General features: G+C 42.1%; 1 protein-coding gene across 1 annotated transcript in view; it reads left to right on the forward strand.

Moving 5' to 3' along the window:
* The window catches only part of Fanci (FA complementation group I), a 56,937-nt gene that overhangs the window by 10,126 nt on the left and 21,428 nt on the right, over positions 1-25,383 (forward strand). Inside the window, exons 4-18 of the mRNA XM_055623122.1 lie at positions 3,351-3,481; positions 3,804-3,960; positions 4,039-4,096; positions 6,257-6,298; positions 7,293-7,416; positions 8,436-8,521; positions 10,117-10,243; positions 13,030-13,122; positions 14,063-14,199; positions 16,443-16,623; positions 19,108-19,195; positions 21,624-21,751; positions 22,285-22,355; positions 23,579-23,693; positions 24,591-24,713. Coding sequence (XP_055479097.1) covers positions 3,351-3,481; positions 3,804-3,960; positions 4,039-4,096; positions 6,257-6,298; positions 7,293-7,416; positions 8,436-8,521; positions 10,117-10,243; positions 13,030-13,122; positions 14,063-14,199; positions 16,443-16,623; positions 19,108-19,195; positions 21,624-21,751; positions 22,285-22,355; positions 23,579-23,693; positions 24,591-24,713 — 1,661 coding nt within the window. The remainder of the gene's footprint in view (positions 1-3,350; positions 3,482-3,803; positions 3,961-4,038; positions 4,097-6,256; positions 6,299-7,292; positions 7,417-8,435; positions 8,522-10,116; positions 10,244-13,029; positions 13,123-14,062; positions 14,200-16,442; positions 16,624-19,107; positions 19,196-21,623; positions 21,752-22,284; positions 22,356-23,578; positions 23,694-24,590; positions 24,714-25,383) is intronic.

Raw genomic sequence — 25,383 nt, forward strand, 5'->3', positions numbered from 1 at the left:
CTCCTGCCTCAACCTCCTACCTGCTGGGATATAGATATAAGCCACAAGCCCAAGTCTGGTAGAAGAAAATTCTACAAGGCGAAAATTAAAAGTGGCTTTAGTCCAATCAGGAGGCAGGGGCAAAAGGCCCTCTGTAAGTTTGAGGTCAGCCTACTCTACAGAGCAAGTTCTAGGAAAACCAGGGCTACACAGAGAGGCCCTGTCTGGGGGCGCAGTGGTGGCTTTAGTCTCAAAACAGTCATTTTTAGTTGGCTTATTTTCATTTCTCCACAAAAATGTATTTTCCACTGCAAGGGCATGAAAACACACCTTGCAATTCATTTAGTTGAGTAGCCTTTTCGGAAACGTATTGAGTATTTTGTGGAAATATCAGAGAAAAAGAAATAACAAAAGAGTAATGGCAGCTGCCTGTCTGTATTAGCAAGTAGAAGAAATATGGACAGCCCCTTTCTTGGCCAGACAAACCTGGGCAGATTATGTGGCTCCCACTTTTGTGACTAACTTATATTTAAAGGTATAAATGTGGAAAGCCTAGGTTGCAGTGTTATGAGTTATCACATATTCATAGAAACCACCTTGCAGTCATTTCAGTCCTAAGTTGACTGGGCATGTGACCTATAGCTACAGACTGAGGTATAATCCACATGCCAAGATAATTCACCCTTTGAAAGTATATGGATTTGTTTTTGTTTTTTGAGATAGCATTTCTCTGTTCAGCCCTGGCTGTCCTGGAACTCACTCTGTAGACCAGGCTGACCTCAAACTCAGAGAACCGCCTGCCTCTGCCTCCCAAGTGCTGGGATCAATGGAGTGCAGCACCATGCCTGGCTAAAGTATGTGGGTTTTTTTTTTTTTTTAATTGAGATAATTGGCATACTTAGCTTATCTCCTTAAACTGTATGATTAAGTGGTGTTAAGTGTATTAAGATTGCACATCCATCACCACAGTAAATTTGCTGTTATTGTTTTGAGACAGGATCTCAGTATGCCTTAGGGTCTCTATTGCTGTGAAGAGACATCATGACCCACAGCAGCGCTCCAAAGAGAAATTATTTAACTGGGGTTGGCTTACCGTTCAGAGGGCTAGTCCATTGTTATCATGATGGAAAGCATGGCAATGCACAGGCAGACTTGCTGCTGGAGAGGCAGCTGAGAGTTCTACATCTGGCTCAGCAGGCAGCAGAAGAAGAGAGTGAGTCCCTGGGCTCCCTTGAGCCTCTGGAACCTCCAAGCCAGTGACATACTTAGCTCTAATAAGACCACACCTCCTAACAGTGTCATTCCCTACGAGCCTATTGGGGCCATTTGCATTCAAACCACAGTATGCAGCCTTGCCTGGCCTGAAGCTCACTATGGAGACTAGATCAGCCTCAAACCTAGAGATCCTCCTGCCTCTGCTCCTGAGTGTTGGGGTCAGGTGTGTGCATCACCATAATGAATTTTAAAGTGTTGCATTTTTCTTAAATGAAAACTGGTGACAATAGCTATCATCTGTGTAAACCCCAAGCCAACCCTGTCTAAAGAGACCTCTAATCTACTGTCTCTCTCCATAAATTTACTCCTCAAGACATGTGTAAGTCAGATCTTTATCTGCACAGCGCTCACGTGCACAGGTTCTCGTGTGGAAACACAGGTGAGCACATGCCATGAAGCCCATGTTGAGTCAGGGGACAGCCTTAGCAAAGACTGTCGACCTTTGCCTTCCTTCTTGTTTGAGACAGGGTCTCTTTGTTTTCCCAGTGCATCTATCAGACACTGGCCCAGGAGCTTCTAGGAGTCTCCCTTTTCTACCTTCCTTCTCCTGGGAGGATCACAGAGGCTCATGCTATACATACAGCTTTTCTGTGGGCTCTGGGAATTTGAACTCAGGGCCTCCCACTTGCACAGAAAGCACTTTTATCCACTGGGCCATGTCGCTAGCCTGACTCCTTTCCTTTTCCCTCCTTCCCTCTCCCTTTCTTCCTCTCCTTCCCTCCCTCCAGGCTCTCACTGTGTAACCCTGGCTGCCCTGGAACTCACTCTATAGATCAGCCTAGCCTTCACCTGCCTCTGTGCTCCCCAGCACTGTAATTAAGACATTCACCATCATGCCCAGTGTCCTTTCTCTCTTGATGGTTTCTTTAGAGCACAGTTTTTTTACAGGATGATATCTAACTTAACTTTGTTTTAGTTTCTTGTGCTTTTTGGTGTTATGTCTAAAACTATTACTCAATCCAAAATCATGGCAATTTAAACCTGTGTTTTCTTCCCACAGTTTTATAGCATAGCTCTTTTTTGTTTGTTTTATTTTTGAGATATGACCTTACTGTATGACCCAGGCTGGCCTCAAACACCTAAACCTGCCCCAGTTTCCCAAGGACTAGAATTACAGTTTGTGCCACTATACCAGGTTTTGCTTGAGTTATTACATTCAGATATTCGATTGATCTTGAATTTGACTTTTGTATATGTTGTGAGGTAGAGATCTGACTTTACAATCCCCTCCCCCTCCCCCCACCCAAATTCGGTCCCTTAAAAAAAAAAAATTAATTGCCTGGACTTAATCTTTTTTGTTTTAATTTTTGAGACAGTCTTATTTAGCCCAGGCTGGCCTTAAGCTCCTAATGTAGTCCAGGATGACCTTGAACTCTAATTCTCTTGCTTCTACTTCCCAAATGCTGGGTTGAAGGAGTGTTCCACTATGTCCAGGTTGTCTATCTTTCTTTCTTCCTTTCTTTCTTTCTCTCTCTCTCTTTCTTTTTTTAAGATTTACTTATTATTTATATAGTATTCTGTCTGCATGTGTGCCTACATGCCAGAAGAGGGCACCAGATCTCATTTTAGATGGTTACAAGCTACCATCTGTGCTGGGAATTGAATTCAGGACCTTTGGAAGAACAGCCAGTGCTCTTAACCTCTGAGCCATGTCTACACCCCCAGGTTGTTTTTCTTATATAGATGCTCTTTTGGTTGAGTCTTTGGCTCATTTCTGGAATTGAGTTTGGCTGCTTTTGTCAGTATTCTTGTATTACTTATGGAAGAGATGGATTTCCACTGTCCTTATTATTCTGTTGACAAAACTTAGTGATAATGTCAGACATAAAGCTTCAAGCTTCGGCAGGTGAAACTGCATTCCCACACTGCTGCGTGGATGAATAATACAGTGAGATAAAATAAATTAGCGACGCAGGTGATGCTTCAGTTCTTTTGCTTTGACTAAATTGAATACTTCATCAAAACATCTCAGTATCGCTGTCAAAAACACCATTATTCTGCTTCAGTATAACATTACTGACTTGTCTGACTTACCTATGTATCCTTAAGCTTTCTTTCTTCTTCCTCTGTTTTGTACACCTGTTGAAAATATCAAGGCTCCCCCTGCTCTGAGGAAGATGGAGCCCATAGGAGATACAAGATATATTTCTGCTGTATCCAGCTGGTTGAATCAGGAGATTTGCAGCAAGAAGTAGCATCTGAGATCTTAGGGTTACTAATGCTGGAGGTAAGAGGGAAGGGGAATAAGAGCTGTGGCTTAAAACGTGCTCAGTAAGGTGGAAACCCCTGAGATGGTGCTTACCTTCTGGTACCATGGGTGTAAATCCTTGTAGGTCTTGAAAGCATTAAGGGGTTGATGGAGAAGTCTAACCTTTGCAGTCCTTTACAGTTACAAATACGAAGCAGAACAGCATGGTTCCATGAATCCCTGATAGCGCCTGTTGTGGGGGATCATGTGTATTCAGTATTTCAGCAATAGACTTACTTCACAGAAAGGTCTCAAGCATTTGGATTCCTGCTCAAGTTTTTCTTTGTCCTTGAACTTTTAGGTTCACCGTTTTCCAGGACCGTTACTTGTTGAATTAGCCAATGAGTTTGTTGGTGCTATCAGAGAGGATAGCCTAGTGAATGGGAAATCTTTGGAGTTACTGCCCATCATTCTTACTGCCGTGGCTACCAAAAAAGAAGTGCTGGCTTGTGGAAAAGGTAATTTTCTTTCAGTTCACGTGACTTTTTCTCTTTTCATGTTATGAAATCAGTTTCACCACTCATTTTGTATTTTAGGTGATTTGAATGGGGAAGAATGGAAGAGGCAGTTGATTGACGATCTCTGCTCTGTCAGGTGGGTCTCATGAAAGTGTAGGCATGTCTCAGACCACATGTGGCCAAAAGCTAGACACGTGTGGCCAAAAAGCTCACAATGATTCCTTTCAGGAATTTGATATTTGTAAAGTTTTTGTTGTTGCTGCTGTTGGGGAATTTTCTTTTGTTTAGTTTTTAACAATTTTTTTTTTGTTAATTATATAAATTATAGGTTTGTTTTTGTTTTTTACTGATTTTTAAAAACTAGAATTTCAAAGTAATGAGCTTCATTAAGCCATTTCCACGCATGTGTCTTTATACTTTAGTTAACTGTACATTAATCCCCACCTCCATTGTATCTCCATTTCGCCTGCTTCCCTCCAGATACTCCCTTCTGGTTTTTGGACACACACACACACACTCTATATCTTTCTCTCTCAATCTAGGTTGTTTTGAGACTGGGTTTTACTGTATAGCTTAGGCTGTTCTTGAACTTATGATCTTCATCATGATTCTGCCTGCTGAGAGCTGGCATTGTACAAATGCTGTGAATACAGGCCACCATCCCTGGCTATATTTGTAGAGTATTTTTGTCTATTTTGTTGATTGTTGTTGTGTATTATATACCACCACAAGAGCCAGGCATGGTGGCACACACCTATAATCCCAGCACGTGGAGTGGAGGCAGGAGGATCAGGAACTCACTGTCATCTCGGTCATGTAGCAAGTTTCAGGGTAACCTGAGCTGTATCCACCCTGTCTCAGAAAAGGGAATGAGCGGCTGTCTGGCTTCTATCCTTAGTGCTGCAGCTTGCCCACTTTTTCTGAGTTCTTTCTCTCTCTTTCCCCGTGTGTGTGTGTGTGTGTGTGTGTGTGAAAGTGCGAATCTTGCCCCCCAATTCTGGACAACATCTGTGCTTTCCCAGACACTGGGCTTTCTCACTCCCTAAAGCTCCCCAGCAAGACCCATCATGTCACTGCCTGCTGACTGCCATGCTTACCTTGAGAGGCATGGCTTTTTCTCTTCCTCCTCTGTATCTTCCCTCCTCCAGGCAGTTATCAAGACTTAGCTTGCCTGTTCTGTTTTCTTCCTCTTAATGCTAATCAGATTGTCCTAGAGTTTAAAAAGAAAAAGTAATAATAACAGTATGCTATCATAGCACCATTTGGTTTGCAGTAAGTGTGGGAAAGAGAATATTTAGTACACTTACCACTGAATGTGTTTCCAGTTTATTTGACTCGGTTTTAACACAGCTGCACAGTACTCTGTGGTTTGGAGAGTTGAGCATTAAGGCAGAGGAGTTATCTAGTTTATTTGTGTTTTCCTTTTCTTTGTTTTTAAAACACTATAATTGTTTTATTTTTTGAGACTAGGTCTCATTGTGTAGCTCGGGATAGCTTCAGCTTTGTGGCATCTTTCCTGTCTCAGCCTCCCAAGTGCTGGGATTACAGGTGTGCACCAACAGGCCTACCTAATTCTAGTTTTTTAAAGACAGGCTCTTAGTATATAGCCCTCAGGCTGAGGATCCTGCCAGCTTAGCCTCTGGAGAGCTGATAGTATAGGTCTCTGTCGGCAGTCCTGGTTCAGATATTGTCTCTATTTAAAATTAAAAATGTTTGCAGTAATGAGTTAATATACCCAAGTGATGTTTTGTAAGTATGTGTGTGAACTGTGTTTCAAGAATTAAATTGGGTGGTTTGTGAATGTGTGCTTTTTTTTAAAGTTGTACCTTCTATACTCTGTAAAATGTATGTAAAGTGTGTAAAATGTATTTAAAGTGTGTTTGCGCCCATGATTTTACCAGTACTGGGTATTATCAGAGTGGCTTGTTTGTTTTTGGTGCTAGGGTGTAAACCTCATTATCTGTCTTGATTTTCTAGTCTGAATGAAAGTCTAATTATTGGTCCTATTTATTCATGTTTGTGTTTCTTAAAAAGGCAGGGTCTCACAACCCTCAAAGCTGCTGTGAAGGGAGGGGTTCCTTGAGCTTCAGGGCTTCATACTGCTTCTGAAGTGCCAAGACCCCAGTGCCACCATGCCAGCTAGTGTTTTAAATTGTATTTGTTTTGTCTTGCTTCCCTGTATTGAACATCAAACTTGAAATGTCCCCCTTTTTTCTTCTTTATCAGTTTTATAAAATTATATGTAAAGGAGTTAAAAATGAAATAAATGCACACCTTTTCTCTTTGTCTTTAACAGATGGGCCCAACGATACGTGATCCAACTCACTTCTATGTTCAAGTAAGCACTGTTTGTTTGTCTTTGCATCAAGCTTTGTCAACATGCCTACAAGAAATTGAAACACAGCAAGCTCAAATTCCACTTTTTATGAGTAATAGCAATGGTACCTCTGTTTCCAGTAATGAAATTCCCTCTCCTCTCTCTGTTTTGGCTTAGTTTATTAAGTATATAAGTGATTTTCTTTTTGAGATGACTTGCTTAGATAAATTTATTGGCTGCCTTAAAGCATTATCCATAAGAGAAAACTCAAAGATGACAGCTGTAGTCTAATATCTACTTTATTCTTTAATTCCAAGTGTTACATAAAGACTTGTTTTATTATTTCTTTATGTGTCCATGTGTGAGTGATTGCCTGCAGAGGCCAAAAGTGGGTGTCAGATCCCCTGGAGCTGGAGATACAGGGGGTTTTGAGCTGCTCATTGTGTGTGTTGAGAAGCAAACTTCAGTCCCCTGGAAGATCAGCAAGTGTTATTCATTTATGTGTGTGTGTTGTGTGTGTGCATATGTGTATGTATCTTCAAACTGTGCAGGTACATATGTACATGTGTGGGTGTTTGTGGAGGCCAGAGGTTGGTGTGAGACACTATGTCTCAATACATAAGTCTCTTACATATATAGGACATAAGTATATAATATATGATGCATACATAATATATACATACATATTGAATATATGTAATATGTATAATATGTAAGACTTATGTATTGAGACACAGTCTCACTTGAACATGTAGCTTGCAGTTCTGCTATTCTAGCAAGCCAGCATCTCCAGAGATCCTGTCTTGGCTGAAATTGCAGGTGCTGGGTCCTGGGGATCCAAGCCCTGGTCATCATTCTTGCACAGTAAATGTTTTGCCTACTGAGATTTCTCCCTAGTCCCTAAATTTGATTTCCTAAAAAATGTTTGATAGATTTTGACTACTGTAAAGCCCTGAATTTAGTCTGTGAAAACAAAACAGTTAGGCCCTGGCTAGATTGAGTCTCTGCTTCACAGGGATGTCCGTCTAACAACAGAAGAGATGGATCTTGTGGTGGCAAAAGTGTTGATGATGTTCTCAAAGTTGAATCTCCAAGAAATACCACCTTTGGTCTATCAGCTTCTGGTGCTCTCGTCCAAGGTACAAATAGAACAGTTGTTTCTTCTTAATCCTTGTGACTTATGCAGGTGTATCAGTTCAGCTTTTTCACATTGTTGGTTTCCATACTAAGGCATATGTGTTTTTATTTCATCGGTGGTAATTGATCGATCTTTTCAGCTGAGGAGAAAATATTGTTTCTTTGTGAAAGTAAAAGAAATGAAGACCTCAGAAAGGGTGTATACTAAGACCACAGAGAGGTTGGCATTACGGTATTTGTTGTGTGACACTGTTCCCAGAGAGGTGTGAGCAAACGCCTACCCAAACCAGATAGGGAACCAACAACAGATCCAAGTAAGGAAACCAGAAAGTCCACCTTGGTCAGCTAATAGGATTTATTGGGCTTGCTCTTAGGAGCGTGGGTGAGAGTTAATTTGCAGGAGCAGAAATGGCTCAAAGAATACATTATCCAAAGCCCACCCCAGCATGGGTGACAGCTCACAAAAACTGGAGCCCCGGAGTGACCTGCGCACATGGAGAGGCAGCTCAGCAGGTGGGAGAGCGTCTCTTCTGGCAGCTCAGCTGGTCTGAGAGTCTTCTCAGTATCTCAGCTGGTCCCTGCTTCTTCCAGGCCGCTCGGCTGGGCCGACAGTGTCTCTCAGCAGTCCTTGCTGCATATATGGGCTTGAGGAGGATGGGTCCTAGTACATCTCTTCAGTTTCAGGGACTTCCTGAAGCCTTTGCCTATCCTTACTACTCTAGCTTAAGGAGCTTCCCTGCAGGATGGAATGTTGATATCTAGGAGGAAATCACCACACAACAGTGTTTCAAGTTAGGGTTTGGCACCTGAGGCACCTCGCTGCTTCCACTACTACCAGGCTGTTTCCCCGGAATTGTGAAGTATTTCCAACTCTGTTGCAACTTGAAAGTGTTCCATACATTATCACTGTGCTGCCAGGCAGTAACTTAATTCAAATCTGTACTAGATAATCCTTGGTTATTTTACCTTCAATTAGGTGGCCGTTCTTGTATTATAATAATAATAATTAATTTATTCCTAGGGAAGCAGAAGGCGTGTTCTGGATGGAATAATAGCCTTCTTCAGTGAGCTAGATAAGCAGCAGAGCAAGGAACAGAGCAGCGATGAGTGAGTAATGCAGTGTTCACTGCAGTGCATCGTCAGCTCACCTTCCCACTGTGTGCTCCAGTCACCGGTGCGGTTGTCAGCTTTGCTGTCACTCCTTCCTCCCTTCCCCTCAGTCCTTCCCTACTCCTTCCCTACTGCTGTCACGAAGGCAGGAGACCAGTGCAGTCCCTTACACTTTTACACCCTTCCAGGAAATACCGCTAACTGTCTTGTAGGTGCAGGTTTAACATCTATTTATTACAAGAGACCTGACAGACAACTAAGTGTCTGCTTGGGACCACACTGATGAACCAGTCAGACCAGACTCCTGCTGTTACAGAGCTTAGATTTTGGTGAGAAGAGAATCTTAGCATTCACAGTGTGTGAAAATAAGTCCAAAGGATGATGTGTCAGCGACTCTAGATGGGGCCAGGGAAAACCGTCTCTGAGAAGGTTCTGTTTTAACTGGAGCCTGACTGATAAGAGCCAGCATATGTCCATGAGGCGAGCATTTTCAGGTAGGGACTAGTACAAAGGCAGAGCACAGTGTGGCATGTCTGAGATAAAGGGCATTTTCTTTTTAATACATGTGCACAGAGTGCCTGTTCTGTGCCAGGTGCATCTGCTGTAACACTTGCCTTTTGTACTTATGGAAACCAAGAAACAAATTACAGTGTCGTCCTTTGTTTTCTAGACAGAAAATAACAGCAGTTTGAATCCAAGTAGCCTGACTAAGGGGTTCATGCCTTCGAGCCTAGTGCAGTCAACTGCTTCCAGTCTATAGTAACCTTTGTTACTTGGCTCGCACAGTTGATGAGAAGGTGGTTCCCTGTGTTGACTTAGAAAGAGTTGAGCGCAGGCTTCAGAGAGGGCAAGACGCTCAGTTCTGACCTCTTAGACCTGAAATGCATGTTAGCAACATATGGAGTGCTGAGCAGATGGGAGTTCTAGGGGAATGTCTGACCCCAAAATCTAAATTGATACTTATTTAAAAATTATTGAAATGTAAGCACACATATACATGTAAATGGGAAGGGGCTAAAGCCACAGGACAGTATGGAATCATCTAGGGAAGATACGAAGAAGAAACTAACAGCTCTGAGACGTTGCATTTAACAGTTCAGCTATGGGAGAGAGGGTGAGGCTAGCAAGTGGGAGAAAACTGAGATCAATGGCAGTGTCCTGAAGGACAAGGAAGTTTTACAAGGACAAAGTGTTAGGCGTGGGTTTCTAATCCCTGCATGTTGGGAACTGAGGCAGATAGGTCATGCGTGCAAATTCAAGGCCATTGTAGGCTGCATAGCCAGGTGGGACGTTACTGGTTCTGGCCATGTGGAGATTATCTGTGGCCCTTACAAGAACAGTGAGTCACTGGCCGTCCAGGGTAAGGAGAGGACCGAGCCTGATTGAACTGAGTTGGATCTGGGCAGAGTATGTAAGGTAAGGAAATGGAGATAGTAACTCTAGACAGTTCTTCCTGTGAGTTTTGCCTTGAGAAGCAGGGTAGGCTTGCCACTTCTGCTTCCAGGGCTCTGAAGCTTCAGCTGGCTGCTTGTTCGTCCCAGCACCTCTTCCTGCTGCAGCCCTAACCTGGACCGTGCTATTGAATCGCCTAGGTTGTCGGAGCTCGTGACTGCCACAGCAGATGAACTCCATCATGTGGAAGGCACCGTTATTCTGCACATCGTGTTTGCCATCAAATTGGACTGCGAATTAGGCAGAGAACTTCTGAAACACTTGAAGGTAGCACCTGCTCTGAGTTGCTTTCAGGGAAAAAATTTCCTATCTCTTTTGTCTGCTCTCAGGACCCTCTTCCTCCTAAGGATTGCCTCATCCAGACTTGATATGAAGGTTTTTGGTTTTGGTTTTTGGTTTTTCAAGACCTCTTGAAGGCCTCCTCTTATTGTAACTTTTTATGCAGTGTTTGGTTGATATCTTTTCTGAAGGGAAACAGGAACAGTTGATATAGGGGAGAAGGAAGGTGGGAGTGGGACTGTGAAGAATGGAGGAGAGGAAACTGGTCAGGACGTACTGTATGAGAAGAATAAATAAAAAATAAAATTTTCTATATAGTAGCTTTCAGATAACTTTGAGAACGAAAAATCTTTGAAGTTGAAGTTCATCTATTTTTATAATGAAATATAGTTAATAGAAATATATTATGTATAAAGCATGTATATTACAAGGCCTATATATGTCTCTATATGGTTTCAGGTCTTTATGAGTTAGGGTGTTTGTAATGAAGTCTCTTTTGAGTCAGTTAGTGACCAGAAGCACAAATACAGGGCATCTATGGTTCTAGAAGATCTTTTGTCTTTGAAAGTAGAAGATATATGCTGTTGGAACCCTTTAGCCAACAAACTCCATTTAAAAAACTTTCTCATGCTGCTCAGAGCTGCATATTCTGGTGCCTTGGGCTTCCTCACTCTTTCTCTAAAGCGTGCCTCTCCGCCGTGTCTTTTGGTTGTTTGTCTTCCATTTGTTGGACACCTGTGCCATTGCTGTTTTTTTTTTCTTTTTCTTTTTTGTTTTTCTTCTTTTCATTCTCCAATTCTAGGAAGCTGATGAAAATTACAGCTTGCCTGCCCTGACACTTTTGCTTTTTTAAATTTTAGTAAAATTGCCTTTGAACTTCAACAATTAATTAATTAATTAATTTTGAAATAAAAATCTTCAGCTTGGCATGGTGGTACACGCCTATAACCCAAGCACTCAGGGAGGCAGAGGCAGGTGGATTGCTGTGAGTTCGAGGCCAGCCTGGTCTATAAAGCAAGTCCAGGACAGCCAAGGCTACTCAGAGAAACCCTGTCTCGAAAAGCCAAAAATAAAATAAAATACAAACGTTCTTTAGGGACCAGTCAGATCACTCAGTGGGTAAAAGGAGCCTTGACTACCTGAGTTCAATCCCTGGGACCAAGATGGTAGAAGGAAAAAGCTGACTCTGGAAAGTTGTGCTGTGACCTGCAGGCATGTAATAATATCATGGATCCCTTTAGTGATGAGGAATCATTTAATTAAGATAGTGACTGCTAGCTTTCTTCACATACAAAGATACATATTCTCCTTTGTAATTAAAGCAAACAAAAACCAGTGTATAAGCTGGAGAGATACCTCGGTGGTTAAGAACATAAAGTTCTATTCCCGGGACCCTGAGTTGGGCAACTCAGTCACCTGTAACTCCAGTCTAGGAAGTCAGATGCCCTCTTCTGGTTTCTGCAGCCACCTAATTCAAGTGTACAAAGTTTTACACATACACAATTTAACAAATCTTTAAAAAATATGTCATAATTTATGAACATGTGAAAATGCTTTAGTCTAATAACCATATAATAATTGTTTTTCCATATGTTAGTGATTCTTTGCCTAATCAATAATTAAGCTAGGAATTGCCAAGTGGTAGAATTAGAAGGAGAATTTTTTTTTTACATTTTGAGGGCTAGGTCTTGCTATGTAGCCCTAGCTGGCCTGGTACTTGTTCTGTGTCCCTGGTTTGTCTCAAACATGGGGCAATTTTCCCTCAGTCAAGTGTAGGAAATGTCTGTTGTGTCATTTCTTCTACTAATGTAGCTTTTTAATTGGTTTTTCTCACTATTCACTAGCAGTCATTATCTATTTTGAGCTCAAAGTTACCTAAGTTTGGCTGTTTGGCTTCCTCATGTTGAGTTATGTGTCCTTTTTATGTGGTGACATCAATCTTTGAGCATTTTATGGCACAGGATATTTAAGGTTTACTTGTGCTTTCCTTTGCATGAGAATACCAGCCACTTCCCCAGGAAGCCCTGAGTCCATTGTATAGGAAAGACTATGTCAGGGCAGTGACTGTAACTTAGGTTTTAAAGCTGTGCCTGTCAGTTCATGTTCACTTTTTATGTATTCAAAGTAATCATTTTGTTGCTGTTTTCAAAGAACTAGTTTCTACCTTTTTTTTTTTTTTTCTTTTTTTTTTTCTTTTTCAAGATGCTGGTATTATGTAGCTCAGGTCCTCCTTGAACTCATTATGTAGCCAATGCTGTCCTCAAACTCCTAATCCTTCTGCTTCAACTTGTTCAGTGGTAGAATTACAGGAATGCAAACCACACCAGGTTATTTGTGGGATGCGTTTGTACTTGAGTTTGTGACTGACTACCAAAGAAACTGATATTGTACATTCTCATCTTTTACATCTTGGCTGCCATTGGCCACTACTGTCTGTCTTCTGTTGTTCTCGGTCTGATGGTGGTGAAATGGCACCTCTTTGAGCTTTTACTTTGCATTTTGTTAATTAGTAATGAGTGTTTATTTTTTTTCACGTGTTTATTCTAATATTTTTGGCTAAGTGTCTTCAAATCTTTTGCCTGGTTTTAAAGTCAATTTTATTATATAAGTTGTGCTTTTGTGTATTTTATCTAAGAAGTCTATTCCCAGTCATATTTTCTCTATATTCTAAATGCTTTATAGTTTTATCCCTTCCATTGAAGCTTCAGATCTATCAAAGAACCTTTTTTTAAGTTGGCTTAATTGTAACCTAATGACTGTTTGGTTTATTCCAGGCTGGACAGCAAGGGGATTCCAGTAAATGCTTTTGTCCTTTCAGCATTGCTCTTCTTCTCTCTCTAACAAGAATACAGAGATTTGAGGAACAGGTATGTTTTTTAATGATACTTTGATCCTTTTCCAGTTGACAGGAAAGCATATAAAAACCTGTTGTTGTTGTTGTTGTTGTTGTTATGCCTCTCCTATTCTGCCTGGTCTGTGCCTGCTGGAAACCTTCAGACTCCTGGCATATGGCTCCATTTCCTGAGGAGAAAGCCAGATGGTAGGGTGAAGTAAGAGAATTGTGTTACATGCTCAACTGGCAAGAGAGCCAGTCTAGTTGGCTATTTAGCAGCAGCCTCGGGGTAGCATTCTAAGAACTATCCCTGAGCACCAATGATGAATGTCTAAAGGCCTTGCCCTCTTTTCTTCATGGGTTCCAGGATTGTGAGTAATGTTTTTGTCTTCATCTTGCTTTTTTGTTTTGTGGTTCGGAACAGGGCTACACACGCTGGAGAGCAGACAGTAGAATGCTGAGATACGCACCTGCCTCTGTTGACCTATTAAACAGGTTGAGGCAAGGGAGTAGATGAGATGGCTCAGCAGCTGAAAATACTTGATACCAAGCCTGAAGACATTAGTTCAGATCCTAGGAACCGCATGACAGAAGGAGAGAACCAACTTCTGAAATCGTTCTCTGACCTTGACATGCGCAGGCGCCCCTCCAGCTGCACAATGATGATAAATAAATGTTTCAAAAAAGTTTTAAGTTTGAGATAGGGTCTAGGCTGCCTGAGTTGGCCTCAAACTTGTAACTGAGCGTCTGAGATTACAGGCGTGCACCAGCAGCCCCAGCATGCGGAATGCTTATATTGATGTTTAGACCTTTTCCCATGAAGAAAGGCCTGTCTCTAACTCTCCTAAGTTCCCATTGAAGCTCAAGCTTGCGTATCATCTGAATCTCCTTAAAAAGTTGCTGAAGGGCTGTGTGTGATCTCAGATCAGAAACTATAATTTTGGCTCATTTTCTTATTTCTTCAATTATATTAGGTGTTTGATCTTTTAAAGACTTCAGTTGTAAAAAGTTTTAAGGATCTTCAGCTCCTCCAAGTCTCAAAATTTCTTCAGACTCTCGTACCTCAGAGAACTTGTGTTTCAACCATGATCTTAGAAGTGGTAAAGAATAGGTGAGTTGGTAAGCCATATTCCAAAAGTGTTTGAGGGGTCTGGGTTAGAAGATGCAGGGTGGCCCCATGCTTCGGGCCATTCAAAGGATGACGGCTACAGCTAATGACTGTGTAAGATTAAAGTTTCACTCCTTCAGATCGGTAAAAGAAAATGTTTCTATGCTGAAAGGAAGAAAACCCATCGTGGGGCCTAATTTCCTAGGCACTTGTATAACAGGAATATAAAACATTGTCTTTGTTCTTTCCTTGATACTGTAGCTCTAATAGCCTATGTCTTTATTGATGCTTTCTTATGTAAGTGAAAATGCTATGTTAGTTTGGAGGTGGTGGTGCATGCCTTTAACAAAGTTGATGACTATGCCTTTAATCCCAGAACTCTGGAGGCAGAAGCAGGTGGATCTCTGTGATTTGAGGCCAGTCTGGTCTACAGAGTAATTCCAGGACAGCCAGGGCCACACAGAGAAAGCCTGTCTTAAAAAAACAAAAAAACAAAACAAAACAAAAAAAGGCAGAATATTTTTACTTTGATCATTGAAGTCTTGGACTGGGAAGTCAGAAGTGAATTATTTATTGACTTAACAATCTTAAATAGATCTATTTAAAACTGTAAAGAAAATATCAATGACCATCATGGGTTTTTTTGTTGTTGTTGTTGTTGTTGTTGTTGTTTTAATTTTGGCATAAAGATTAGTTGTTGTGACAATATTATGTCATACTTTTGTCTATGGGTTAGATATAAGGTTTTGCATTTTAAGGCATAATTTAAGGTCGGTCTTTTTCGTATGATGGAATTCTGATTTGATTCTGATGTGAACTCAGCACATCATACAATTTAAAGAGACTGAGTCCTTGTTTCGGGGTGTTCTTAACTCAAATCTGTCTTCGCATGCACTGATATTTGACAGAATTCAAACCTGCTAAACAGGTTCTGCAATGCCTGTCTGTTCTGTGTCTGGATATAGTTTGTTTGCTGGGACTGTTCGAGACAGAGGCTCGCTACGCAGCCCTGCCTGGCCTTAAGTTTCTGGCAAGCCTGCCCCCACCACACCCCGCTGTATATCTAGTTTTCCTTTTCCCCAAAGTGTCCCTCCGGTATTCTCCCGGGTGAATCCCTCCATGTTAGGCCAAAGACTCGGGCAGTACACAGCCAGGAAATGAGAGTTCTGCGCGTCTGGAAGTCCCTGCCAGCCCTGGCCCCTACATGCATCTTCTCTATAAGCTAGAATATAATCTGGGGAGTAGGCTCTTGCCACCAGGCAGCGCCAGACCTCAGCAGGGGAAGATGCAGATGACATCACTGTAATCTCCCTAAAGAATTTGCTGGTTAGCTATACATGGTTTCTCCAGTTGAGTTAGTTAACCTCAAAATAACATACATATTATATGATTGAATTTTGAGTACCCCAACTTGTCATATTTTGGTAGTATTTTACTTTATTTAGACTTCTGTCTGCCTATTAGTGTGGAAAAAGGTACTAGATAGAGGCATTTCTGCTCTAACATAATATATTCCTTAAACACCCTTTGTTCTAGAGAGCTGTGCAGTAGACCCCACGGGGATAATAAGGTGGGACAAAGTTAAAATGTATTCAGCTTTGCACTCTGAGCACTGTGATGGTTTATGTTCTTCACATAAAGTTCTGTAATAGATCCTGGGCCTTACCTTGAGCAGCAAGCTTAAGTGTCTTAGAAACGGAATTTCAAAACTGCTGAATTTGAAGAAGGAGCAACATGTGTAAGCATTGGCAGAGCCATGTAACAAGTGCTTCAGGCACACTGATTAATGCTCCTGACCTAAGCCCGGAGGGAGCAAATGAGGTTCTCAATTTATATGCTCAGAGTCCTAGATCATGCTTCTCTCCATGCCGATCATGGCATGCCGTTACCAGCTGGCAAAAGCCACGCTCCACATGAGACAGTTAACACGTGTGGACAAACTATAGCCCAACTAAAACCTCACACTTGGGATTAAAGCAAAAACATATTTACATAGCATAACTGAGTTTACAAAGAAACCAAAACGTCCATTACGTCTACACTTCTAGCCCATAATTTCTGGATTCTTCTGAGTAAGTATTCTGCCCTTGGAAGCCTCTGCCCTACAGTTCCATGACTGCATGAAGAATTCTGTCAAATATCAGTGCATGTGAAGACAGATTTGAGTTAAGAAATGAGCAAATGGCATTGAGTATGAGGGTGGATATTTACTAAGATTCTCTTAACTACACTTCGTTTTCTTGCAGTGTTCATAGCTGGGATCATGTAACTCAAGGTCTGATAGAACTTGGTTTCATCTTAATGGATTCATATGGGCCAAAGAAGATTCTTGACGGAAAAGCTGTTGAACTTGGCTCCAGTCTTTCTAAAATGACAAACCAGCATGCATGTAAGCTGGGAGCTAATATCTTGTTGGAAACCTTTAAAGTAAGTGTATTGGCTACTTTTATGTCAACTTGACACAAGCTAGAGTCATCAGAGAATGTGGTTGGAGGGAGCTTCAGTTGAGAAAATGCCTCCAAAAGCTTAGGCTGTAGCCAAGCCTATATGGCACTTTCTTGTTAGTGATTGATGAAGGAGGTCCCCGCCCACTGTGGGTGGTGCCATCCCTGGGCTGGTGGTCCTGGGTTCTGTAAGAAAGCAGGCTGAGCAAGTCATAAAGCACAAGCCAGTAAGCAGCACCCCTCTACGGCCTCTGCATCAGATCCTGCCTTCAGTTTTCTGCTCTGTTGAGTTTGTTCTTATCCTGACTTTTTTGCTGATGAACTGTGATGTGGAGGCATAAGCAGAATAAACCCTTTTCTCCCGAGGCTGCTTTGGTCATGGTGTTTTCTCACAGCGGTAATAACTAACCCTAACTAAGGAAGAGTCTCATCTGACTACCATCTCAAAACTGTACCTCAGTAATATAACTAGAGCAAGACGTTGCCTGGGTAGTTGGCAGATAAGGAAGTTTGACAGTTGGCAGAGTGTATGTGACAGCTTGGCATGGTTGGAAATATTACAGATCCAGGTTGATGAACACACCCATTTTTCTTTCTGTTTATTTGTACTGGGAGAGGGAAACGTATATCCCATGAATGTGAGCATGTGAAAACACTTGCCCTTGTGTGCACATGTGTGCAGGGACCAGACCGGAGCATGGGGTGTCTTCCTCTTTAGTGCTCTACTTTATTGCCTTAGACATAGTTTTCACTAAAGCAGAACCTTAAGTTTAAGTGGAAGGTACCTTTTTCTCCCTCTAGCACACTGTCAGCTTTTTTTCTCTGACAAGGACCTGGAGAAACCCAGTTTTAAAAAGGAGTTCTTTGGGCTCCTAATTTCAGATGCTTTAGCCTGTGCTGGACTGGCTCGATGCCTTTGGGCCTAGACAGATCAGAATAGCCTTCATGGCAGCATGAGTAGGACAGGGGAGGCCACTCTGCTGATAGTGGCTAGAAAGTGGAGAGACAGATACACACAGACACAGAACGCACAAGAGTAGAAGGGACAAATGGAAGAGAGAGAGACAGGTAACCAGGTCAAGCCTACAAGCAAGAACAAACTGGCTTGTCCCTTCCTTTTCTCTTTTTTCATCTGGCCCATGGCCTCCTGCTTATTTCTGTCCACGTTCAAGGGGGTCTAGCTTTCCTCAAGTGTTGTCTCATGTGCCAGCAGTGCCAGAAGTATTCCATACTAATCTAACAGAATCAGGTTGATACCTACACCTTTAATCCCAGTGCTCAGGAAGGCAGAAGCAGGCGGATCTCTGTGAGCCCTTTGCAAGTTCGAGGCCAGCCTGGTCTACATAGTGAGGTCCAGGGCAGCCAGAGCTACATAGAGAAACCCTGTCTCAAAACAAAACGAAAGAACCAAAATCAAGTTGACAATCAAGAAGAGCCATCATGGTCCTGGAGAGATGTCTCAGTACGTAAGAACACTGGCACTTGCAGAAGACCTGGGTTCTGTTTCCAGCATCCCATGGTGGCTGCAGCCCTCCTTAATTCCAGTTCCAGGGTGTCAAGTGCCCTCTTCCGGCCTCCTTGGGAACCAGGCACACACGGCGCACATACATACACATGCAGCAAAACACTGATATATGTAAGAATAAATGAATCTTTTTAAAGAGAAATTTGGCTAACATATGATAAGTTTTGTTTTTTTAAAAAAATATATATATGTGCATTTTAAAACGATCCATTTAATTTCAGAGTTGTTGGCTGTATCAGAATATCTGTAGAGCATATGGTTGTTATTAAATCACTAACCGTTTGAACCTAAAATAATAGAATGTCAGGTTAATCAAATTTAAGTAAAGAGTTCTGATAAAATACAAGTTAAATTTCAGAAGTTTTAGCCAGGTATGATGGTGCACACCTTTAATCCCAGCGCTCAGGGAGGCAGAGGCAGGCAGATCTCTGTGAATTCAAGGACAGCCAGGGCTACACAGAGAAACCCTGTCTCAAAAAATTGTTTTTCAGAAGTGTTTTTGAATACACCTGCTCTGCATCTTGGAGCTGAGAAGACATCGGATAAAATCATGCTTCTAAAACTTTCTGTGGGCTTTGAAATTTTATGTTTTAGGAGAAAAGTTACAGACTCTTGTCAGATATGTGGCTGTTGACTGCACCGAACACCTAAAGTAGGAGTAGTCCTTAATGTCTGACCTCAGAGTTCATGAGAACTGTATGATGCTTAGGTTAATACAATAAATATTTCCATACCTAACAAATCATTTGGGTGCAGAATGGGGAGAAAGCTATTATTCTGTTTTCTGGATGATTTGTATTACATCCTGATTTGTCTGAAAAGTTGAGTTTTATACATATCCAAATTATTGTTCTGCCTAACATGCATTGATGCTTTAGCAAGATGAAATTCACCTAAAGCATACTTTGTTGATTCTGTTTTGTTTTGTTTTGTTTTTTTAAGATCCATGAGATGGTCAGACAAGAAATTCTGGAGCAAGTCCTCAATAGAGTTGTTACTCGGACATCCTCTCCCATCAATCATTTCTTAGGTACTGAACTTCAAGAAGATAGAGTTCTTAAGAATATTTCCTTTTAGATGTTATAATGATTGAGTCGGGTGGCAACCATCTATGGGGTGCAAGAGATGGCTCAGTGGTTAAATCACTTGCCATGTACGACTAGAGTTGAGTCCAGGTCCTCAGAACCCACATAAATGCCAGGTGGGCAGGGTGGCCTATTTGTAATTTCAGCCCCAAGAAGCGGAGACAGGGAATCCCCAGAGCAGACTAGCTGCCGTAAATAGCCACATTGATGGGCTTGGGTTTGACTGGGAGACCTTTCCTTGATGAATCAGTGGAAGGGGATGGAGGATGACTCCCAGTTCCAACCCCAAGCTCCACGTGCATGCACGCGCGCGCGCGCACACACACACACACACACACATACACACACACACACACACACACACACACGCAGCACATGCATATACACTCATGCACACACAGGAGAAATGGGAAAAAGAAAATAACAAAACTTACTTAATAGTAATGTAATAGAGTATAATGTGTTGTTTTGATTATGATGTCAGTAAGATAGATGAATGCACTCATGTTTGTGGTGTCAGCAAGTAAGGAAACATTTAACGAATGAGTGGGACATCCATGTGCATCGGCATTCTTGTTAACACTTCTTGAGGCCTGTTGTCACTCAGTGTCAGACACTGGCCTTGAAGGCCTGGGGCTCCGGGCAGGTGCTGTCCTTCTCCATTCCTGACTTCTCATTGGCTGTTTGTATTAGGTATCTCCTAATGTCTAAATCCATTGCCTTTTTCTTACCCACCAAGTTGAGGTGGCCATCTGGGAGGCAGCCAGTGCTGTGCCAGCCCTCCAACCCCATCTCAGTCAATTTTTTTTTTTTTCAAGACAGGGTTTCTCTGCCATGAAACCCTCAACAGCCTTGGCTGTCCTGGAATTCACTCTGTGGACCAGGCTGGCCCCAAATTTAGAGATCCACCTGCCTCTGCCTCCCGTGCTAGGATTAAAGGCACGTGCCACCACTGCCTGGCTCAAAGTCATCTTTTAATTCTTTTTTTTTTGGACAGGGTTTCTCTGTTTTTTGTTGTTTTGTGGATTTTCTTTGTTTTTGGTTTTTGTTGTTGTTTGCTTTTGGCCTCCTTCCTGTCCTAGAACTCTCTGTAGACCAGGCTGGCCTCAAACTCAGAGATGTCTGGGATTAAAGGCGTGCACTACCACGAGGGCTTAATTCTTTTTTTTTTTTTTTAAAGCTATCATCGTGTTACTAGTTTCTAGCTTGTGACCAGAGGACATACTTTGTATGATGTTAATTCTCAGAAAGTCTTTTTAAGTCAAAACTTCCCACATGGTTTCTGGGTTGACTTTTTTCTCCCTGTGGCAATCCCCCCTCCTGCGCCCCTGCATCTTGTCACCAGATTAGTATTCTCAAAACATGAGTAACTCTGTCACTCTGAAATAAGTGTGCTCTTTTCTAAGTTATCAGCTCTCGCTAGCTGTGGTAATGATGCAGCTTCAGTGCTTTGGAGGCCGAGGCAGAAGGATTGCAAGTTTGAAGCCAGCCTGACCTCACCTTTCTATCCTGACATTTCAAGTGCCTGACGCTTTGGTCCTAACCTGCCTTTCCCCACTCTGATTTACTATCCTGGATCCTGTGCTCCTATCCACTGACCTCCCATCACCTTCCGATTCTGTGTCGTTCTTATCGTTCTTAGACCTTTGTGCATAGTCAGCCATTCTAGGTTTCTGTGCACCTAAATAGTACTAATCCTTCAGTACTGCAAGTAATTCCTTTGATCTCCTAAAATGCTCACATGACCTCTTGTGCATTTCCTGTTTAAATTCTGTCTTTACTATTTGTTAGGTAATACATGCTTGTAATTATTAGACACTTGATATCCTGTTATTTGTCTCTTTTGAGATATTTGTGCTTGTGTTCTGGCTAAATTACTAAAATTATTTTTTTAGTTTTTATTTTTTTAATATTAGTTACACTTTATTAACTTTGTATCCCAGCTGTATCCTGCTCCCTCATTTCCTTCCAATCCCAACCTCCCTCCCTCATCTTCTCCCAACTAAAATTCTTGAAAGGATATGTTTTATATATTCCTGATAGGACCGTATGTTTGCCAAAAACAAAACTCTATACATGTTTATTGACTTACTTTTGCTTAGAGATATGAAGACATGTGATACTCGTGCTATCAGTGTAATGAGTTTTCTTTTAGACATTTTAATTTTGTTATTTTGTATTATCTAAATATGATAATGATACAAAAAACAAAAAAAGAAAAAATATCCTGGTAACACTGGGGAAAATTACGTATGACCAGTAGAAATTTAGACTTTAAAAAAGAAAGCAAATGACATTTCTTCCTTTAAGATTTTAGATCTTAATTAATTTTATAGTTAATGTGAGGCAACTAATTGTAGATTCTGTTTTCAGACTTGCTTTCAGATATCATCACGTATGCACCTTTGATTCTTCAGAGCTGTTCCAAAGTCACAGAGACTTTTGACTATTTGTCCTTCCTGCCCCTGCAGACCGTGCAGGGGCTGCTCAAGGCAGTGCAGGTAAGTCAGCTGACGCGCCAGCTAGCTTCCCTAGCCCGAGCTTTAACTGTCTAGTCGGGAAAGCCTGGTGCACCTTTTATAAAAATGGATGTTAGAGCTCCTGTTTTCCTAGGAGACAGACCGCTTCTCAAAGTCATCCTCTTGTAGCTGTTTTCCGTCAGCTCATTTTTGGGTTAGTCAAGTACCTGAAGGTGTCTTAGAAAATTAGTGAGCACAGTGGGTTCGTGAAGGTACTCAAACTACTTTTTGTTTGTTTGAGTTTTGAGATAGGACCTCACTCTCTAGCCTGGAACCCATTGTGTAGTCAAGGCTGGCCTCAAATTGGTGCAGTCCTGCTGTCCTTGTCTCCTGAGCAGCTGGGATCATGGGCTTGTCCATGCCTGACAGTAACAACTTTGAAGTCACTGTCTTTATGACTAAGTGCCATCAGCATCAACTATATATATAAAACAGACCCAAGGGCACACAGGATACTAATGGTCATTCATAGAAAGGAGCTAAGCTAATGTGACATGACCTGCTCTCTTCTTCAGCCCCTTCTCAAAGTCAGCATGTCCATGAGAGATTCCTTGATCCTCGTCTTGCGGAAAGCTATGTTTGCCAGGTATGCTGCATTCCTTGAGACCACAGGGGCCCATACCTCCTACCGTAAGTTATCTCTGCTACCTCATACTTGCCCCTGCTGACTGAAGTTATGTCCTAATTCAGCACAGCTCTTTCAGCAGGTGAGGTGTTATTCCAAGGGGTTTATGTGCTTTCCAGTTAGTCTTCAGGCAACCTCATGAGGTGCAAATTATTGCAATTCTCATACATAAGGACAATTAGGCTTAGACATGAGAAGTAACTAAAGTTCAGACAGCATGTGGCAGTAGAAATAGTCTATCATCAGTAGAGGTGATCTTCAGGATCCTGCTCTCCCTCCCCTAGGGTAACTCTCATTGAAAGGCTTGAAAACACGAACTGCCCACCATGCCAAGGGGAAAGGAGGCAGGACGAGTACACTCAAGTTTCTTACTTTAGCAGGCAGCAGCATTAAGTCAGTGGTGGGCCCAGTCAATTATTGAGGGGCATGTGTTCTCCTTGGAGCTCATCAGGGCTCTTGCCCCCTCGTCCTTTATTGTTAGGTGTATTCTATATGCTGGAGATGATTAACACTGCCTCCTAAGAACGTAGTACCGGGATGTGTGGAAGGCGTTTGATCCTTTGAGGGTAGGATACCACTTATCAAGGTAGCCGTGTTGTTAACACACTCATACCTGTCCAGGGGAACGAATAGCAAGTAGTTGTCACCTCTGTTCTAGAACTGACAATTTATTACTCCTCAACGCAAAGGATGCCTGCTAGACAGGATTCCATGTTGTACCATTTGCAACATGCATTGATCACTGAGCCGCAGCCAGCAGCTGTCATTTTTCTGGATGGAAGGTTTACATGGCATCAAGTACTGTATAAACAGAGAACGCTGTGGAAGAATACACCCATTCAGACACAGCAAATCTCAGCAATTTCCTTTGCTGTTCTTATGTGGATTCAGGTTCCAGCCTAGTTGGTAGGATTCTTCTGATTGCCATGGAGTCTTACAAGCAGAGAAAAAAAAGTGCAGCCAGTCATGAGGTTAAACAGATAATGGAAACAGTCAGCTGCAGTCCCCTGCTGTTAATTGCTCCGAACACCTGGTGCCCTATTTTGCTTGTGAGTTCAGTCAGGCCTGGCTTCCGCCCCATTACCCCCCCAGTCTTCGTGCTTCTTCTGTGTGAAGCTAAGCTAGATTTGTTTTGTTTTTCATTGCATATTCCGGCGCCGCTAATTTCTCTGTTCCCGAGCCAGCCAACTGGATGCCCGGAAGTCTGCAGTTGCTGGGTTTTTGCTGCTCTTAAAGAACTTTAAAGTCTTGGGCAGCCTGTCATCCTCCCAGTGCAGTCAGTCTATTGGTGTCACTCAGGTAAGGCTCACTCAGTGACCGTCTAGTTACAAATAAGGCGGGAGCCATCTTTTTCATTCCTTCATGTTCTCACACAGCTCATGCTGGCCCTGAACTTACAGTAATCCTCACGCCTCTGGCTCCCAAGCGCTGGAATTGCACGTGTGAGTGCTCTCTTCATCCAGTACTTATTAGGAGCCAGTGTGCTCTGTGTTAGAATGCTGTCTGATGTGGTAGACGGCAGCCGTCATGTAGCTGCTGAACTAGACACTTGATTGACGTGTGACTAGTCCAAATTGAGTTGCGCTGTATATATAAAATCCATAACCTATTTTCAGGATTTAGAGTGAAACAATATGTATATATATATATATTTCAATCATTTTCTATTGAATTACATACATGTTGACATTTTTGTTATGTTGAGTTAAATAAAATGTTAACACTTACCTGCTTCATTTTGCTTTTTTAGTACAGCTATATGAATTTACTTTTTAAATGTTTTATTTTTATGTCATAGTGTTTTGCCTGCCTGCCTGTGTGCACACAGCTAAGCAAGACTATCAACCTCTAAAGCTCTTTGGTGTTTGTGGATGTAAAGAGCTCAGCTTTTTTTTTTTTTTTTTTTTTTTTAATAATGGAAATCTTATGTTTTTAAGCCATGTATATGGTGACTACTGGATTGTCATGGCCTGGGTAGTCAGTTGCCTCCTGAGTAGCTGGCACGGTTCAAGTAAACCTTAAGGAGCAGAGGAAAGCTAACCCTGTTGGGATGGTTTAAGCCGGAAGGAGTGACATGCGATGTGTGGTTTCAGCTCAGGGAAAGCCAGGCCTGGTGTGCCCCCTGACGAGCAGCACATCCTCCTTCACGGTAGCAGCGGCAGAAGGCTGGATGCAAGCTGCCACCCTCCCTTTCAGGTGCACGTGGACGTTCATAGCCGTTACAATTCTGTCGCCAATGAGACTTTCTGCCTTGAGATCATAGACAGCTTGAAGAGGTGCTTAGGGCAGCAAGCCGACATCCGGCTCATGCTTTATGAGGTAAGTCAGGAAAGCGGAAGAAATGTGTGGACCCCCTCCAGAGAATAATTCTCCTTATGTCAACTTTTTCTCTAGGTTTGGAAGTACAGTAGATGTGTTTTTATACAGTTAGAGTCAGTAGGTAATAGTCCAGAAGTTAAGTGAAACTGTAAATAATTGATATACTTTAACCATTTTATTCTAATTTTAAATATTCAGATACACTGTTAATTTACCACTCTGGATTTAACACCAAATTTGTCATTTGTGAATTCTGTTTCTCATATACAACATACCTTTATTTTATTGCCTCAGATTTCACATTTTTTTTTTTTAATGTACCTAAACTGGCATAAAAACTTCCAAGAGCTGGGTATGGTAGCATATGCCTTCAATCCCAGTACTGGTGAGCAGAGTTTCTTGGTCCTTTTCTATCGCATGCTAACACCATGACTGAGACAGCTTCTAGAAAGAAGTGTTTCATTGGGGCTTACAGCTCCAGGGGGACAGGAGTTCATCGCCATCATGGCGGGGAGCAGGGCAGCAGTCAGGCATGGCATGGGAGCAGCAATTGGCCCCTCACATCATACTCCACCAACAGGAGGCAGAGAGTGCTTTGAGAATGGTGGGGGCTTTTTAAGCCTTAAATCCCACCTCTAGACACATTCTAGTCCTTCCCAACAGTTCTACC

This window comes from Psammomys obesus, unplaced genomic scaffold, assembly GCF_907164565.1.
Source record: "Psammomys obesus unplaced genomic scaffold, mPsaObe1.curated_primary_1811, whole genome shotgun sequence".
In the NCBI taxonomy this organism is placed as follows: Eukaryota; Metazoa; Chordata; class Mammalia; order Rodentia; family Muridae; genus Psammomys; species Psammomys obesus.